General features: G+C 38.9%; 1 protein-coding gene across 4 annotated transcripts in view; it reads left to right on the top strand.

Annotated features, from left to right (window-relative positions):
- DIP2C (disco interacting protein 2 homolog C) overlaps window positions 1-20584 on the top strand; it is a 463773-nt gene that overhangs the window by 386746 nt on the left and 56443 nt on the right. For all 4 annotated transcript variants that reach the window (XM_066233339.1, XM_066233336.1, XM_066233337.1 and 1 more), the window contains 3 exons: window positions 7864-7994; window positions 17517-17685; window positions 19727-19897. In XM_066233339.1, coding sequence (XP_066089436.1) covers window positions 7864-7994; window positions 17517-17685; window positions 19727-19897 — 471 coding nt within the window. The remainder of the gene's footprint in view (window positions 1-7863; window positions 7995-17516; window positions 17686-19726; window positions 19898-20584) is intronic.

Raw genomic sequence — 20584 nt, forward strand, 5'->3', positions numbered from 1 at the left:
TGTTAAGATACTTTCCTTCTATTCCTAGTCTATATTGAGTGTTTTTATTATGAAAGAATGTTAAATTTTTTCAGATGCTTTTTCTGTATCAAGTGAGATGATTGTGTTTTTTTCCCTTTATTTTATAATGTGATGTATTACATTTATTGATTGTCACATGTTGAGCCATCCTTGCATTGGAATAAATCTTCCTTGGTCGTAATGTATAAGCCTTTTATTGTGCCACTGAATTCCATTTGGTACTATGCTTAGTTATTGTGTTGATGATTTTATCCCAGTGTTCATAAAACATATTGAGCTACAGTTTTGTTTTCTTGTAGTTACTTTGGTTTTGGTATCAGAGTAATGCTGACCTCATTGAATGAGTTAGGAAATGTCCCCTTTTCTTCAGTTATTTTTGGAAAAGTTTGGAAAGGGTTGGTATTAATTTTTCTTTAATGTGTAATAGAATTACTAGTGAAACCATCAGGTCCAGGGCTTTTCTTTGTTAGGAAATTTTTCTTTTTCTGATGATTTGATTGTTTTGCAAGTTATAGATTTATTCAGATTGTATTATTCATGATTTAGTCTTAGTAAGTTTTGTGTTCCTTCTTGTAGGTTGTGTAATTTGTTGGTTTACAGTTGTTTATAGTACTTTCTCATAATTCCTTTTATTTATGCATAATCAATAGTATGTGTCCCAATTTTCATCTCTGGTTTAACCAATTTGAGTATTCTCTCTTTTTTTCTAAGTCCACCTAGCTAGACATTTATCAATTTTACTGAGCTTTTCAAAGAACCAACTTCTAATTTCACTGGTTATTTCCACTATATTTTTATTCTTTATTTAACTTGCTCTAATCTTCATTATTTTTTTCCTTCTTCTAGTGTTGGGGTCTGTCTGTTCTTCTTTTTCTCATTCCTTAAGTTGTCAGGTTAGGTTGTTGATGTGAGATCTTTCTTATTTTTTAATACAGTCATTTATAGCTATATGTTTCTGCCTTACACTAATTTTTCTTTGTCCTGTAAGTTTTAGTATGTTGTGTTTTCATTTTTATTTGTGCATAATTATTTTCTAATTTTCCTTGTGATTTTTAATAGGATTTATTGGGATGTCATTAAGTTACATAGGTTTCAGGAGTACAATTCTAATAATACATTTTCTGTATATTGTTTTGTGTGTTTATCACCCAAGTCAAGTCTCTTTCCATCACCATTTATCCCCTCTTTACCCTCCTCGCTCCCTACTGCCCTTTCCCTCTGATAATCACCGTACTGCTGTTATCTGTCCATGAGGGGTTTATTTCCTTGGCTTACTCCCTTCACCTTCTTCACCCAGCCTCCCCACCCCACATCTCCTCAGACAGGAGGAGTCTGTATCAATGAGACTGTTCTCTGTATCAGTGAGACTGTTTCTATTCTGTTTGTTAATTTTGTTCATTAGATTTCACATATGAGTGAAATCACATGGTACTTGTCTTTCTCTGATTGGCTTAAGCAGGTCCATCCATTCTGTTGCAAGAGTAAAATTTCTTTTTTTACTGCTGAGTAGTATTTCATTATGTAAGTGTACCGCAGTTTTTTTCATCTACTGATTGGCAATTGGGCTACTTCCAAATCTTGGCTCTCATAAATAGGTAACGGTGTCTTATTTGATCCATTGGTTGTTTAAGAGTGCTTTGTTTGAATTACATAAATTTGTGGGTTTTCCAGTTTTCCACCTCTTACCAATTTCTAACTTTACCCTGTTGCGGTTAGAGAAGATACTTTGTTATCTATTTTTAAGAGCTATTGATTGAGACTTAATCTGTGGCCTAAAATATGGTTTGTCCTATAAAATAAAGCAAGGACTCTGGAGAAGATGTATTCTATTTTGGTTGAATACAGTGTTCTGTGTTTCTCTTTGATGTATTGTGTGATTTTGGTGGTGTACTATGGTAGTGTGTTAAGTCCTCTATTTCTTTACTTACCTTATGTCTATTCGTTATTTCAAGTGGTGGATTGAAGTCTCCTATTATAGTAGATCTATTTCTCCCTTCAGTTCTGTCCATTTTTGCTTTATTTTGATGGTTTTTTACCAAGTATGTAGATGCTTATAATTGTTAAATTTTCTTGCTGCATTGAGCCTCTTAATATATAATGCCCTATGTCTCTTGTAACATTTTTTTATTTTAAGTCTGTTTTTCTGACATCAATATAGCTTTTGCTCTCTTTTGGTTACTATTTGCATGAAATCTCTTTATCCATATTTTACTTTCAAACTATTTATGTCTTTTAATCTAAAAAAGTCTCTTGCCTGACCTGTGGTGGCGCAGTGGATAAAGCATCGACCTGGAAATGCTGAGGTTGCCGGTTCAAAACCCTGGGCTTGCCTGGTCAAGGCACATATGGGAGTTGATGCTTCCAGCTCCTTCCCCCTTCTCTCTCTGTCTCTCTCTCCTCTCTCTCCCTCTCTCTCTCCTCTCTAAAAATGAATAAATAAAAATTTTTTTAAATAAATAAATAAATAATAAAAAAGTCTCTTGTAGGCAGTGTATGGTTGGATCATGGTTTTTATCCATTCTGCCAATTTTTGTTTTTGATTAGAGAATTAATCCATTTCTATTTAAAGTGTGATTACTAATAAGGAAAAGACTTTTCTCATCTCGCTATTTTTATTGTGTCTTAATAGCTTTTCTGTTCCTCATTTCCTCTATTACTTTGTTTTGTGCTTAATTAATTTTTTTCTAGTGAAACATCGAATTCTTTTCTCATTTTCTTTTGTGTATATTCTATAGCTATTTTCTTTGAGGTTACCATGGCAATTCCATTTAACATTCTAAAGTTATAACATTCCATTTTGAATTTTTAGCGCTTAACTTCAGTAACACACAATACTGTTCTATATAGCTTTATCTCCCATCTTTTTCAGTTGTTGATGCCACAAAATTATATCTTTATACATGAGGTGGCCCAAAACATATAGTGATAATTTTTTTTTTTTTACTTTTTATTTATTTTTTAGAATTAAAAGAAACGGGGAGAGACAGTCAGACTCCCGCATGCGCCTGACCAGGATCCATCCGGCACGCCCACCAGGGGCAATGCTCTGCCCTTCCGGGGCGTCGCTCTGCCACAACCAGAGCCACTCTAGCGCCTGCGGCAGAGGCCAAGGAGCCATCCCCAGCGCCCAGGCCATCTTGCTCCAATGGAGCCTTGGCTGCGGGAGGGGAAGAGAGAGACAGAAAGGAAGGAGGGGGTGGGGGTGGAGAAGCAAATGGGCGCTTCTCCTGTGTGCCCTGGCCGGGAATCGAACCCCGGTCCCCCGCACGCCAGGCCGACGCTCTACCGCTGAGCCAACCGGCCAGGGCCAAAAATTTTTTAAATTGGTCTTTTAAATTATGTAGGGAAAAATTATGGAATTTAAACTGAAATTTACAATAATAATGGTTTTTCAAGTAATAGTTGTTTTGTTTTAATGTATTAGTCTCTTAAATTATGTAGAAAAAAAATAGAGTTGCAAACTGTTGTTGCGATTATGCCAGTATTTATAGTTGCCCTTAAATTACCTTTACTAAGATCTTTATTTTTCCAAATGACTTCAAGTTATATCTAGTGTCCTATTTCAACCTGTAAAAGTCTATTGAGAATTTCTTTCATCAGGTCTAAATGTAAAAAACTCCTTCACCTTTTTTTTAAACTATAGAGTGTCTTAATTCTCCAAAATTAATTGCAACCTATCATCCAGTTCTCCTCCAGAAGTTGCAAGCCTTTGACAGATCCTAGAGTTCAAAACTAGTTAACATCATATTCTGTCTTACAATTGCTGTCCAGGTAGAAATACAGGTTCCTGCTGCTCCTGCTCCACATCTTCCCAGAATCTTTTCCTCTGTTTTTTAGTAGAATTTGAGGTAGTACACCAAAAAAAGTACAATATAAAATAAAACAATTCTTCAAATAATTTTTTTTTAATTTAAGTGAGAAGAGGGAAGGTAGTGAGACAGACTCCCATATTCACCCCAGCTGGGGTCCACCCAGCAACCTCCATCTGGGGCTGATGCTTAAATTAAGCTATTTTTAGTGCCCAAGATTGACTTGGAACAACCAAACTATCCTCAGTGCCTGGGGCCAACACTCAAAACAATCAAGCCACTGGCTGTGAGAGGAGAACAGAGAGAAAAGAGGGAGAGGGAAGGGAGGAGAAGCAGGTGGTCGCTTCTTTTGTGTGCTCTGACCAGGAATCGAACCCACCACATCCATATGCCAGCCTGATGATCTATCCACTGAGCCAAGTGGCCAAGGCCCAAATGTTTTTTAAAATAAAGAATAGCTTTTACAACATTTAAATTACTTACTGTAGTACTGAACTTAGCCTTCTACTCTTATAGCCAAAAGAGAAACACACTTTTTTTTTTTTCTTTCCATTTTTCTGAAGCTGGAAACAGGGAGAGATAGTCAGACAGACTCCCGCATGCGCCCGACCGGGATCCACCCGGCACGCCCACCAGGGGCGAAGCTCTGCCCACCAGGAGGTGATGCTCTGCCCATCCTGGGCAGCGCCATGTTGCGACCAGAGCCATTCTAGCGCCTGAGGCAGAGGCCACAGAGCCATCCCCAGCGCCCGGGCCATCTTTGCTCCAATGGAGCCTTGGCTGCGGGAGGGGAAGAGAGAGACAGAGAGGAAAGCACGGCGGAGGGGTGGAGAAGCAAATGGGCGCTTCTCCTGTGTGCCCTGGCCGGGAATTGAACCCGGGTCCTCCGCACGCTAGGCCGACGCTCTACCGCTGAGCCAACCGGCCAGGGCAGAAACACACTTTTGATTATACACTTTCATGATCTGCAGAAGTGAGAGCTACAATATTAAATCTTTATTCAATGAAGATATTTCTGCTTGAGACAGATAAAGTGGTCTACAACATTATTACTTCCTATAGACTCTAGAAATCCTTAAAAATCCCTAGGGAAATGACTAACTAAACTTTTTCTTAACTTTATAAAAGTTTTTATAAATTTTTGACTTCCAAATGTGTTTGATGAGTACCTGAAATGAAATATATTGATGTCAAATAATAAAAAACCTATATGCTTTAAATACTGAGAGCATAAATAACATTGAAATTATCTGGCTTATAGTCTCCAGAAGGAAACACTTTTATCTTTGGTTACACAAGTCATTATTTTTCTCAGGAAGAAATTTTTATTCAATTTCAGCTTTTGGACAAAAATGTCATTGAGTATTCAATTAGATACCAAAAATTGAGGGAGTCAAGTTTATCAAATAAACTGTTTTCCCCATAATGGGCACTATAGAGTGTCTGACGTAGTATAAAACCTATTAGTATATTTTTATATGTTTAATTTAAGTTTTATAATACTGCCTGTTTAAAAATATAATTTAAACTCTGAAGGTTCCTAATAGATCCTAGATATATACACTTGTTCAGCGTCATCAAGGAAGTCAGATAAAGGACTCCCATAAAGTATCTACAATTTATTTTAATCACCTATAGCAGCGGTTCTCAACCTGTGGGTCGCGACCGCAGCGGGGGTCGAACGACCAAAACACAGGGGTCGCCTAAAGCCATCGCGATCCACAGGTTGAGAACCGCTGACCTATAGCTTTCCACACAGGATAGTTTAGGACTCATGGTGCCTCTCCCTTCCACTGAGTGTGCCTCCGCAACACTTTTCCAATCACTTTCGGCTGATCTATGCCCAGTGTATATTTACTATAATATCAGCCAACCCTCCCAAAAATCATTCACAGATACTTCCTGACAATAAATGCAGGTGATCTCATCCCTAGTTTCTCCACATTCATATATCTACTTTTAATGTATTTTTTTTTTTTTTTGTATTTTTCTGAAGCTGGAAATGGGGAGAGACAGTCAGACAGACTCCCGCATGCGCCCGACCGGGATCCACCCGGCACGCCCACCAGGGGCGATGCTATGCCCCTCCGGGACGTCGCTCTGTTGCGACCAGAGCCACTCTAGCGCCTGGGGCAGAGGCCAAGGAGCCATCCCCAGCGCCCAGGCCATCCTTGCTCCAATGGAGCCTCGGCTGCGGGAGGGGAAGAAAGAGACAGAGAGGAAGGAGAGGGGGAGGGGTGGAGGGGTGGAGAAGCAGATGGGCGCTTCTCCTGTGTGCCCTGGCTGGGAATCGAACCCGGGACTTCTGCACGCCAGGCCGACACTCTACCACTGAGCCAACCGGCCAGGGCCTTAATGTATTTTTTAGAGTAGAAAATTAGAGTTTGTTGTTCTGGGCACAGGGAAAACTAACTATTAATATATGTACAAGTTTGTCTTCATAAGAATCAGGAGTTTTTCTTAATACAAGGTTCTAAAAAATCATTCCAACTTGGGCTCTTGGTTTGTGATGTTGGTAGGTCCAAGATTGGAATTAGTTTAGAGATTAGACATTCAATTTTTCTAGCTGCTTTTTCTTAACTTGTGTGTGTTCCTGTCACTATGTTGAAATCTGTCAGTGCTCACTCACCCTTAATACCCAACACCCTCCAAAAGCTCCACGGGTGATGGAGGATCTTTTCTCTGCTCTCTTTAGGTTCTGTGTCGTCACAGATCCTGCCCTTAGATTAAGTCTCTAAATTTCCCACTAGAGTCCAAGCTCCTGAGGGTACAAGCATGATTTATTCTTTCTTATATTCCAAGCACCTAATACTATGCCTGATACATAACAAGTGCTCAATTAATGTATTTGTACTTGCTGCACTGAGCTGAAAAACTTGGTTCTCAAGGTATAGACAGTACCTTGCACAGAGTAGGTAGGTGTTCAGTAAAGGTTTGTGTTAGTTGCAAATATGAGAATGTGAGTAATTTTGCTGGTTAGGATTTTATTAACTTCTGATCTAGAAGGCAGGAGGTTGAGGAATGTTTCATAAATTCAGCCTCATTTCTTCCTAAAAACAAATATCATGTCTTTAAAAGCAAGCTGACAAGAACTACTTATGTGTTAGATTCTAGAGTAATTCTGTTACTTTGTACGAATTCAGTAAAATACCTGTGGTGAAACCTCTGGACAAGGCTTCTCCCTGTGATCCTATGGGTTCCGATGGAAGGGGCCCCAATGCCTGGCTTCTCTCACAACTTTTCTCAGGCATTTCACTGGGTTTCCCTTACTTTTATGATGCCCTCGCTGGTACCTTTTCCAGTCCCACTCTGGGGAACACAGCACTCACTGTACATGAACTTGAGACCTATTTAAAACTGGGAGCCTAGTAACCTTCCCTGTGTGTCTTTCATGTTTCTCTTAGGTTTGATTGGCTAGAAAGCTTCTGTGAGACAATTGATTTTATGAGATCTGTTTCACACTATTTTAAAATAATTCACATTCTGTACTGATCATAGTGGGACTGGTTTGGGATTGGAGAAGCTTGTCCATGCCCCTGTGGTGGGCTGACAGTGGATTTTGGCTGCCATCACATGAGATAGCTGCCTTGTCTCACTGCAGCTTTGATTCCAGTTCAGATGTGTGACCTTCAGCAAAGTCTGTACCTACCTTCCCGGAGACTCCCTGAGTTGGGGTTTGCTCACCCCATGTCCTCTGCTGGCCCGTCACCCAGTAGTGCTATGTTGAACCTGAAGATGGACTGTGAATAAGGTGTAGTCCTTGCCCAAAATCATGCCCAGGGTTTGTGAGTGGTGACATCCCTTGCCTACTTCACAGGCCTTCGGGAGAGTCACAGAAGAACCCCTTGTGGATTAATCTGCTGTTCAAACACAAGACTTGGGTACTTCAATGGCTAGTGTTATTAGGTCCTGGGGACCAAAAAGTTGTGTGTATGTGGTTTTCTCATATAGCAGCCCGCTCTCTCCTGACAAAGCCCCAGCTGGTCACACTTGCCTGGGCCCTGAATCCCTGCTGGGCGCTGCTGTCTTGCAGATGTGTCACGCAGCCACCAGTGCCTTCTGCCGATCCATTAAGCTGCAGTGTGAGCTCTACCCCTCTAGAGAAGTGGCCATCTGCTTGGACCCTTACTGTGGACTTGGGTTTGTCCTGTGGTGCCTCTGCAGGTGAGTTCCCCTTTAATATCTTTAAAATGATAAATGAGTCATACACCTTCTCTTGTGATTGGTCCCTGTTCTGCGCCTGCTCAGCCAGGCTTTCAGGGTGGAGTGGGTTCCACATTCTGAGGTATCTGAAAAAATTCGTCTCCCTGAAGTTTGCTGCAGCACACAGAGATGTTGGCCTCTGGGGATATTATGAGAGTTGTCTGTTGGAGACCCATATTTTCCCAAGCAGAGCACTCCCAGGCCTCAGGTTTGGTTCTTCTGCTCTTCGATCTGAGCAGTTATGCCTGGCCTGGAATTTGCATTAAATGAGTAGGTCTTGTAGGTACTCCCCTCCTTCAGGCTTCTCTCTGATGCAGGTGGAGGAATTGCAGCTTGAGGAGGGCCTGGAGCTGGCCTCCCCTCCAGGGTCCAATGCTCCTCAGCCATCAGCACCCCCAAGCCCAACTCATACCAGGTATTTATAGAGAGGGTGAACATGGAGGTTTTATTGTCATTTTTTTTTATTATCCAATATGTTCATCATAGAAACATTAAAAAATGCAAAATAATATAAAGAAGAAACTAAGCCATCTAATAGTCATACCACTTAGTGATACCAAGAAATACTCACTTTTAGCATTTGACATATGGCCTTTCAGAGTTTATTGTCTTTCTTATTTTTTAAATTTCAGAGTTTATTTTCTAATGCGGCATGCTATCTTTTATTATTAACACATGTAAGTATATAAAGAATGCTGCAATAAACATTTTAAAGGAAACACCAAACATGTCATTTCACCCATAAACCTTTAAGTTACATATGCAGTTCTGTAAATGTACATCAATTTATTTGTAAAACTGAGATGCTGCAGTATAAAATTGGTTATAATTTCCCTTTTTTTCTTAATAGTCTATAGTAGACATTTTTCTCATGTTTTTAAACATTCTTCTTAAACAGTTATCTTAATGCCCTTATAATATTTAATAGTATTAGATTGGATTAAAATTTAATTCTGTATTTTTAAAAAACAATAACATTCTAACTAGAACAATTAAACTTTCTGAGAGAGCATATAGAACAAACAATAGAAAATATTTTAATGATTTTTTGCCTCCATCTAAAATGCAATAGCATTGTGATTAACTTTTTCTTGGGAAATAGTTCAGAATATACCATCCCAACAGTAGGGCCAAAGTAAAATTAGATATGTTTGGCCAACTAAGCAGGAAACTTATTCTGAACTACTGACCTTTTTGGACCGCTGTCCATTTGTCACTTGGCAAAGGTTAAGCAGAAGCCTGTGAGTGGAGTGCTTCCTAATTTTTTAGGGCCACCAAGCCTAGACCCCATTCAAGCAACAGAGAAAGTACTTTTGAAAGGAAAGTAAGTTCTTGATGTGCATCACTAATAGGGCTGCGGGAGGTAGGGGTGGTGTCTTTAAAGGAATTGTGCAGAGTGGGTCAGTCTTTCCTTAATGAACATCTTCCCTGCAAATTCATTCACAAGTCACGAAACTACAGTGTTCTGTTGATTGCTCTTGCAACATGAAAAATATATAAATGCATAATAGCTTTGACCTGCTTCATCTGAAATCCTCTGTAGTAACAGATCCCAATGGACTTGCCTTAGAATCTGGACCTGGGAGCAGAGAGAACACCCTGCATCCATAAATGTTGTAATTACCTTTCAAGTGAGCTAGAGCTCTTTTCAGACATGGCTGATTTCAGGGCTGAGACAGAAAATGTACAAAATGATCCTGAATGTCTATGCAAGAAAGCATAGTACTCACAGAATGAGGGGGACATGCAAAAGGACTAAAAAGCCAGCTTAAAGGGGCTCCCACTGTCAAATTGGGGCACTCTGAACATCCAAATAAGATTCTAATAGATGATAACACTTTAAATAAAATGGGAAATTGCCTAACCATTCAGATATAAATAAATGAACAAATTGAAAGCCCAATGAGGAACAAAGATTTACATGGTGGCCATCCACTAGTTGTTAACTACAAAGAAGAGGAGAGAATCTTCACAATGGAGAAGCCAGAATGAACCAAGAGATCAAAGTTAACCTTATCAACAGGGGGACAAGGGGCACTTGTATGTCACTGGGAGGGTTTCAGTGAGGAAAACTACATCAAAGGTGTTACCTCTGAAGCTAATCATGGGGACATCAAATACACCGAGAGATACACAACAGCACAGCATCCTGTCATCTTCATGAATACCATTGTCACAGGGTTGGGAAAGCACTGAAGGACCCATCTGGACAGGACTGACAGCTTAAATGCAGAGTGAGACTCTGAACTGGATCCCTCACTGTCAGATTTCATTGGGACACTGGTAGAACTTGAATAGGGTCTAAGGCTTAGATGGAAGAAATATATCAATTTGTTTCCTGATTTTAATGCCTTAGTTGGCTAATGAAGGAAAATATACTTGTTTGTTGAAAATACTCCCTTAAGTATTTGGGATTGTTAGAGTATCAGGTTAGTAACTCACCCTCAAATGATTCAAGGTAGAAAAGTTATTTATACTTTACTTGAAGCTTTTCTTTAACTTTGTGATTATTTTCTAGTTTTTTTTTAATTTGATACAAATAGTTTTTTTGTGTTTCTTTATCCAAAAGTTTCCTTCAATCATGAAGGTTGTTTATCTGAAAATCATTGACATAATAGAATTGTTTGAAAGTATTCTGTAAGATCATACATGTTTTAAAAAGCCTGTCAGAGAGCTGATATTCACTGATTAGAAGATTCAATATTGTTAAAATGGAAATTCTCCTCAAATTGGTCTAGAGATTGAATGTAACCCCTGTCAAAAATCTCAGCAGGTTTTGGGTGTTGGGTTTTTTGGGGGGTTTTGTTTGTTTTTGCTAAAATTGACAATATGATCCTAAAATATAAATAAAGGTCCCACAATATCCAAAACGAGTTTGGAGTAGAATAACAAAGTTGGAAAACTCAGACTTCTCAATTTCAACACTTACTGTTGTAACCAAGATAGTGTGGTACTGACATAAAGATATAGATATGATGTAGATATAGAAATAGATATATAAAATAAACCCTGTATTTATGGTCATTTGATTTTTCAACAAAGTAATTAAGTCAATGGGGAAAGGATAATCTTCTCCACAAATGATGCTAGGGAAATGGACATACATATGCAAACAAACTAAACTTTTCCTAATATCATATACATAAATCAACTCAAATTCGTTCATAGATCATAATGTTAGAGTGAAAACTATAAAACTTTTAGAAAAAAACATAGGAGTAAATATTTATAATATTAGGTTAGGCAAAAGGTTCTTCGAAATGACATCAAAGATAAAAAAACATAGAAAAATGTTGATAAATTAGACTCTCAACAAATTTTTAAGCTTTTGCACATTTAAAGACTTAATTAAGAGCCTGATTGGTGGTGGCACAGTGGATAAAGCGTCAACCTGGAACATAGGTTGCCAGTTTGAAACCCTGAGGTTACTGGCTTTAGTGTGGGCTTGTTGGCTTGAGCACAGGGTTGCTGGCTTGTGTGGTGGAATTGTCCCCAAGATACTAAAAGTCCTTAGCTTGAACCCAAAGGTTGCTGTTGTAAAAAGCCAAAGGTTGCTGTCTTGAGCAAGGGGACACTGGCTCAGCTTGGGCCTGAGGTCTAATCCCTGGTCAAGACATATATGAGAAGCAATGCACAACTAAAATGAAAGCAAGTACAAGTTGATAACTTCTCCCTCTCTCCCTCCCTGCCTACCTACCTACCTACCCCCCCTTTTTTCCCTCCCTTCTTCCTTCTCCCTCTCCCTCCTTCCTTCTCCCTCTCCCTCCTTCCTTCTCCCTCTCCCTCCTTCCTTCTCCCTCTCCCTCCTTCTCCCCGCCCCCAAAAAAGACACCATTAAGAAAGTGAAAAGACGAGCCACAGACTGGGGAAAAAAATATTTGCAAATTATCTGTCTGATAAAGTCCTTCTAACCAGATATAAAACAAACTCTTAAAACTCATAGACAAGCAACATGATTTTAAAATGGGCAACAGATTTAAACAGACATTTCACCAAAATGCACAAATGACCAATAAGTACGTGAAAATATGCTTAACATTCATTAGGTAAATACAAATTAAAACCAGTGAGATACCACTGTATACCCATTGGAACAGCTATAACCTAAAAGACAGAAAATAAGGTGGGAGACTTGTATTTCCTGATTTCCAAACTACACCGTAAAGCAAAGTTAATCAAGGATGTAAAGAAACAGTATTCTCATACATGGTTGATGGGAATGTAAAATAATGAAACCACAGTTGCATGTTCTTAAAAATTAGACATAAGTGTACCATATGACCCAGCAATTCCACTCCTAGGCATCTACCGAAGTCAAGGACCACCTGGTTACACTAAGACTTGATGCTTGAAACATTCACAGCAGCCTTTGTTTAAAGAGAAAAAAAAACACACAATTTAAATGTCCATTAACTAGCGAATGTATAAACAATATTTGTCACATTTATGCAGTGGAATACAGCTGTCACATGGATAAACTTCACAAACACTGTGCTGAGTGAAGAAGCCCGACCCCATAGGCCATACATTATATGATTTGTATCATAACGTACTTTATATGAAATGTTCAGAAAAAGCAACTCTATAGAGACAGGAACTAGAATGATTGACTGTGGCAAGGGTTGGAAACAGGATTGACTACAAATAACACAAGTCTACCGTTAGGGTGATGGAATGTTCTAAAACGGCATTGTGATAATTACACAACTCCACAGTTTACTAACATTCATTTAATTCGATGCTTAAAATAGGTGGGTTTCATGATATACAAATTATAGCTAAACAAACAAAAAAAGAAAACAGCCTATTACTGGATTGGCTGGCATGCATAGTACAGACACTAGCCTGTCAGTCAGAGGCCCACCATGTGACACACAGGGCGATGTGTGTCCTAGTGAACTAAACAGCTGCCTTGTTCATAGTGCCCAAGTTGTGATCATTTTCAATTATTTGTATGTTTTGTCAGTCTGAAATTTTGCCTGATTGGTAGCGGTACAGTGGATAGAGCGTCGACCTGGGATGCTGAGGGTCCAGGTTCAAAACCCTGAGGTCGCCAGCTTGAGCACAGGCTCACCGGCCTGTGCAGCGGGATCATAGACATGACTCCATGGTTGCTGGCTTGAGCCCAAGGTCACTGGCTTGAGCACGGGATCACTAACTTAGCTGGAGCCCCCCAGTCAAGGCACATATGAGAAATCAATCAATGAACAACTAAAGTGCTGTGACTATGAGCTGATGCTTCTCAGCTCTCTCTCTCTCTCTAGCGCATACATGTGCAAAACCAAAAAATTGAAGTCTTTCAATTATAAATGTGCAAATTTATATTAGTTACCAAAATGTCTCTTTTTTTCCCGTTCCTAGTCAACCATGTTTTATTTTTATTTTTTATTTTTTTAAATTTTTATTTATTTATTATTTTGTGTCAGAGACAGAGAGAGGGACAAATAGGGACAGACAGACAGGAAGGGAGAGAAATGAGAAACATCAATTCTTCATTGCGGCTCCTTAGTTGTTTATTGATTGATTTCTCACATGTGCCTTGACCGGGGGGCTATAGCAGACCGAGTAACCCCTTGTTCGAGCCAGCAACCTTGGGCTCAAGCTGGTGAGCTTTTTGCTCAAACCAGATGAGCCTGCGCTCAAGCTAGCGACCTCGGGATCTTGAACTTGGATCCTCCACATCCCAGTCCGACGGTCTATCCACTGCGCCACTGCCTGGTCAGGCTATTTTTATTTTCTTAAATAGGCTTTTTCAGAGCAATTTTAGGTAGGTTCATAGAACAGTTGAGTGTAAGGTACAGAGATATTCCCTGTATCCCCTGAGACCACACATGCACAGCCTCCTCTATTATCAACATCTCCCACCAGAGAGTACATATTTTGCAACCTAGGAACCTATGTTGACACATCATCATCACTTGGCCCAAAACTTACATTAGGGTTCACTCTTGGTGGTGTAGAAAGCCCAGAAATAGACCCACATAAATATTGTCAACCAATCTTTAACAAAGAAACAAGGCAATACATTGGAACAAAAATAGTCTTTTCATCAAATGGTGCTGGAACAATTGGACATCCACATGCAAAAAAAGAGAAAAAAAGAATCTAGACACAGAAGTCACAGCTTTAACAAACATTAGCTCAAAATAGGTCAGAAATGTAAATATGAATGATAAAACCATAAAACTCCTAAAAGATAACACAGAAAAAACTGAGATGATTTGGGGTTTGGTGATGACTTTTTAAATATGACACTGAAGATATAATCCATAAAAGAAAGAATTGATAAACTGAAGTTCATTAAAGTTAATAGTTTCTGCTGTGCAAAAAACAGTCAAGAGAATGAAAAGACAGGCTACAGACAGAGAGATTCCCCAAATGTCTTTCATTTTGTTCTTTTTGAAGTTAAGATCTGAACTTAGAATAAGAATAATTAAGGTTACAGAAATTCTCAGAAAATAATCATAACTTATTATAAATATTTATCTTATTATAATCATAACCATATTATATATGGTTTTAAGTAGGTTTGTTTTGTCCATGAAGATATTTATAGCCAGTGCCAAGAAATCAATATTGGTTAATAAGTGAAACAATCAGTATATATTGGACTGAGAAAGGAAAGGGCACACAGAAATCACAGCTTGAAATTCATGAATCAGATTTTCTGCTGTCCGCTGTTATCAGCATTTATTAATTTTATACTTAATGTTGACTTCTGTCCTATTAATTTTTTACAAGTATGCTTGAAATTTTCTAGCCCTGAATGCTAACATATGCTAATATTTCTGATCAAGCACATTATTTATCCTGATATATATTTTTGAGAAAGGTAGTAGGTGATTTGTATTTAATTTTCTTCAGTTTGAATCTTATACTATGTAGCATTTATGAAATAAGATGCTCGGAACAGTGTGGAAAGGATAAATTGCTCTAATATGAGGAATATCATCATAAAGTTTCCTCTATATCTTAATTCCCTAAGACATGAGGCTCAAGTGCCATCAAACATGTTTGGTACCGGCACTGAAAATGTAAAAGTCCTTGGTGTGAAGGAGCAGCCATGGAGATCTGAGCTGCGATGAAAATCAGGCAGGGTAAGATAGAGTTGTTAACCCTGATTCATGAATGGGTTGAACAATATTATGGTGTTACCAAAAAACTGCCCCATCACCTCTCAAAGAGGTAAGACATGTGCTTCCTAGTGGATAATTATGATTTATAAGATGTGTAATATGCAGGCTTGTTTGATCTCAGGCCTGCACATTCGTTCTTTGACCTGGCATATGATCCCACTTTGGATCCTAAGATTGTTCTTTTAATATCTATTCATCAGGGATAAATGTTCCGTTATTTATATTTCTTCCTGCTTCATACTGCCTTGAGGCTTCTAATTGGAGTTTACACATTAGCTTCTAAGAACAGCTCTCATTCAGTCATCCCAGATGTATTGTACAGGCTGGTTCTGCAACGCTGTGTAGCAAATGGCAGAGTAGGACTGAGAGACAGTGCCCACTCACGGTAGCAAAACAAAATATATAATAGCATCCAACAGAGTTAGTAGTGGAAATTCCCTTCTGCTTATTCTCAGTGTTCTCAGAGGCTCCCCACCTCTGTGAACAGGCTCTTAGCTGGAAAGAGGAGAGTGTTGTGTCTATTAACTCTTACAACCCGTGGAAAAAAGACGGTAGGTCTCCAGATGTGGTCCTAGGACCTCTGTGAGTATGAGAAGGCAGCATCTGCTGGCCCCTGGATACGTTTGTTGCTGGAACTGTTTGGTTTGTTTTCAGACCTCAAGTGTAAAACTCTTGGAAGGTTATTTTAAGATTAATATGATATATCTCAAAAGTAAGAAAGAAAAAAAAAAACAAAAAAACCCTCTTAAACTTGGTTAAAAAGAAAAAAAGTAAGAAAGAAGACATACTGCCTTGTATCAGTATTTTGTGATGTAGATATATTTCTTGTAATTTATTTGATCTTTTGAATGCCCTTAATATAAAGTGATCTTGAGTGACCTAAGTTTCCGAAGAACAAATCTCAGATGATTAAACCCTTTGGAAAGATCACAGAGAAGGTCAAAGTTTGCTCTTTGCTTTTTACAAAAATAAATGAAACTTTGTAATAGAGGAGTAAAGAAAGAAAAGGAAACTTTCCCCCAAGTGCCCTGAAGAAGAGTTCTTCTTCTAAGAGCCCTGTTTAAAGTAGATTTTGTGAGCCAACTTAATTTCCTTACATTTTTTTAACAAGTTGGATTCTATTGTAAAGAAAACTTTAATGTGAGATTGACTTCAATTCAAAAAGAATTGGCTTTAGTATCATGACATAGCGATTGAGGCTTAATGTGCAATTTTATCTATCAGATTTTTTGTACCAAAAAAATTCCTTTTACTCAGTCTTGTCAGGTGATTTATGTAGGATATTTTATTATAATGCATGATATCTATTAAAGTTGATTTATAGTCATAACCCCCAAAATTAAAACCATTAGAAGTGTAGTTTTGGTAAATTCTTCATTATTTTAAAGCCATACTTGCTCCACCAATTGATAATATCAAAATATGTAACCTAGCATTTCCCTCATTTCCCTAAGTATGCTTTCTAATCTAAAGGTAAAAAAGAATGCATGTATTTTCCTTAGTTCTCCTGTTAGGTAATTTCTGAAGTAAAATTTTAACCAGGGGTCTCCAAACTTTTTACACAGGGGGCCAGTTCACTGTCCCTCAGACCAGTGGAGGGCTGCCAAATACAGTGGTCCTCTCACTGACCACCAGTGAAAGAGGTGCCCCTTCCAGAAGTGCAGTGGGGGCCGGATAAATGGCCTCAGGGGGCCGCATTGCGGCCCGCGGGCCGTAGTTTGGGGACGCCTGTAATTTAAACCTTAAAAATTGAGTGACAGACTTTGTCTAATTGTGTTAATTTTCTTTCATTTTCTCTGGGTGTCGGTTTTCTAAACCAGAGAGAGGTAGGCATGCTTTTTTCTCAAACAGTCCTCTAGTAAATATCTTGGGCTCAGTGGTCTCTGTCCCACCCTCAAAGCCCCGGCTGTTGGTGCAAAGCTGCTGTGGACCATGTTTAAGCCAGCAATGGCCTAGTCCCAATAAAACTATTTACAAAAACAGGTAGAATCTGTGATGTGCTAACTCCTGTTCTAAACTTCCATACATTTTACCATGATTCAGTTCTGTGCTTCCTGCTATGAAAGAGAACCCAGTTTGTTTTTGTACCAGCTTTGAGAGAAACCTCACAGCCTCACAGCTTAGATGTGTCAAGTGAGTGTTCAACATGGTAGTAACTCTGGATCATAATTCCTGTAGTTCTTTTATGGTTTCAGAATGTTTTCATGAGCATTTCATTTTATACTTAAAAGTCCCCAAGAGTAGATTTGCTATGACTGTCCTCTCTTGCACACAGACCTCAGGCATTTCTCAAGCACAGGTTGGCCCTCTTCTGTATCCTCATTGACCTCTCCGTTTCTCTCTGCAGTGTGTACTCTGGGCACCAGTCCATTCTCATCCCGCCTTCAGAGTTGGAAACCAACCCTGCCTTGTGGCTTCTTGCCGTCAGTCAGTACAAAGTCCGGGATACATTTTGCTCCTATTCAGTGATGGAACTTTGTACCAAGGGGCTGGGCTCACAGACAGAATCCCTCAAGGTAAGCAGCCCTTGCCTGTCTCACAGTGCCGAGAGAGCATTTCTAATGTCTTAGGGAAGCGCAGTGTCCAAGGGCATGAAAAGGGTTTGCTAAGTTAAAATAACCCTTCATAAGAGTCAAGGGTTACAAAATCGTATTCATGTGAAAATCTTGTTTTAAAACGTGAATATTTTCCCGCTGCCACAAAGAGTGCAAGTATATGTTATATGATGTCTTTAATTCCATTAACTCTACTTAAGGGCTCCTAAATTGTCTTTTTATTTGTTGGTGAATTCAGTTCTTCAGCACAGTTAGTTTTATTCTGACACTGGTATTCATGTCATAGGTTTGAATTTAGCCATTTTTTGTTTACCTTGAAGACCCTGATCTGCAAGTCTCGATCAATCTTAACCAAAATGTATTTTTACAATTAAGTGAACAGTGATGTGTATGTGCATGTGTCATATATATGACAATGTTAGCATTTCCATTTATACCAAGGACATTTGGATAGACACATTTTCATTGTAAATTAAGTCTTTATCCAAGCAGGAGGAAATAATCATATCACCTGTTTTAATTTATATTCCCACTACTACTGTTTGTATGCCCACATGTGTGGATTGCTATGTATGTATCCAGATTATCCTTGTTCGTGTGTGTGTGTGTGTATTCACATATAAATAGTGAAGTAATACATTCATATCTCCTGAATTTTGTTTTCCGTTTTGGACTTGATGTATTAGAATTAAACAGGAAAATAAAATGCAAGATAACTTTGATATTAAGTTACATAAATAAATGTATAATTACTTGAAGTTATATATTTATGCAGGAAAAGAAATTTAGAAAACATAATTATTACTTGTGTTCACCTATATTACATTATGAAATGAATGAGTACACTTCATCAAATTTCCCTGTAGGTATAGGAATAATCAAAGTGAAATAAGCACTTTACATATTGATTCATTTAACCTTTACAATAGCTCTCTGAAATAGAAACCAGTATTGGCCTTACTAGGCGGTGGCCAGTGGATAGAGTGTCGGACTGGGACACAGAGAACCCAGGTTCGAAACCCCAAGGTCACCAGCTTGAGCACAGGCTCATCTGGTTTGAGCAAGGCTCACCAGCTTGAGCCCAAGGTCGCTGGCTCAAGCAAGGGGTCACTTGGTCTGTTGTAGCCCCCCGGTCAAGGCACATATGAGAAAGCAGTCAATGAACAACTAAGGTGTTGCAACGAAGAATTGATGCTTCTCATCTCTCTTCCTTCCTGTCTGTCTGTCCCTATCTGTCCCTCTCTCTGACTCTGTCTCTGTCACACAAAAAAATTAAAAAAATAAAAGAGGAACAATGTTGGGTAATGTTAAAAAAAAAGAAACCAATATTGTCTTCATTTTTAAAATGAGGAAAGTCAAGGTATAAAAAACATTAAGCATACTTTTCAAGTTCTTACCTTTAATAAATTTTGGAGTTAAATTTTAAATTTCTGACTCCAGGTCTCAAATCATAGGCAGCATGTCTCCCAAAACATAACATACACTCATAAATCATTTGTATTACCGAGATTTAAATGTTTTCTGTGTAACTGTCTGTATATAAAATCATGTGTCTACACTAAATTTCAGTGTCATTGTTATCTTACGCGTTTCCCTCCTCAGTTTAGGAGCGGGTCAGCTCTCCCTGCACCAAGGCCACCTTGTAGGTTTCTTGAAGGACCAAATGGGTCTGCTTGTGGCAGTTGTCCTCCTGAGACATCACCACTCACTGCTCGCCTCATGTCCAAATATGAGAGAGGGACCAGGTTGACCAGCACTGCAAAAGGGGGCGGTTTTTATAAAATGGTTCGCCATCACGGCCCTAGATAATCTGTTATCTATTCGATTGATTTTTTTTCTCTTTACACATACATTCTAGAATGTTTCAGTTAGTGGCATGGAGATTTGTACCCTGCAAATGAATATCTATGTGGAGTATCTGCTGTGTGGATGGATCTGGTTAAGGAGGTCACACACCTAAGTACTTAGAAGGCTGATCGCATATTGTTGCTGTTGTTTCTAGGCACGAGGATTGGACTTATCCCGTGTGAGGACGTGTGTGGTGGTGGCAGAAGAACGGCCTCGAATAGCACTCACCCAGTCCTTTTCAAAACTATTCAAAGACCTGGGCCTCCATCCCCGGGCTGTTAGCACCTCATTTGGCTGTAGAGTAAACCTGGCCATATGTTTGCAGGTGAGTTTTATTGATGTCAACAGTACTGAGTGACATTGTTAGTGACAGACGTGCAGCACACGCTCAAGCTCAACCTACTTTCCTTGCCTGACACTTAGCTACATTTAGAAGATAGCTTTTAATCAAATGTATATAATTGGTGCACACAGGTTTGTTTCTTTTTTTAGTCTGCATTTGTCAGTAACCATTATTCATAATTAGCATTCATAGCACTTATCTTGGAACATTTTAACTTTTATAACACAAGTAGCAGTTTTCCCAGACCTCTGAAATTTGGCTCTCTAAAGACTAGACACTACACAAATGTTTCATTGTAGCAAAAATTCTGTCTCTTAAACTACTTAGCCTTGTGTTTATAGACAGTCATTTCTGTAGGAAGAATTCCAGACATGAAGCAGGTTTAGCAATTTGCTGTGGCGGCTACAATTTAGAAATAACAATTAGTGCTACATTTCTGTGCCGTAGGTGTGAGGTCGCCCTCCTAAGATAGCCTTGCATTAACTGTGGCTAAAAAATACTGGGTTTTTTTCCCTTTCTCTCTATTAGCCCGCTTCTGAGCATCTTGACTACTCCTTTTCCTTTCTGAACCACTAACATGAGGTCCTGCCCATGGCAATCATTGTGCCAGGCAGGATGGCCTGAAAGGCAGGAAGGGAAAGCCATGCAAGAATGCTCTCTAAGGGCCCT

The sequence above is a fragment of the Saccopteryx bilineata genome, chromosome 5 (genome assembly GCF_036850765.1).
Source record: "Saccopteryx bilineata isolate mSacBil1 chromosome 5, mSacBil1_pri_phased_curated, whole genome shotgun sequence".
In the NCBI taxonomy this organism is placed as follows: Eukaryota; Metazoa; Chordata; class Mammalia; order Chiroptera; family Emballonuridae; genus Saccopteryx; species Saccopteryx bilineata.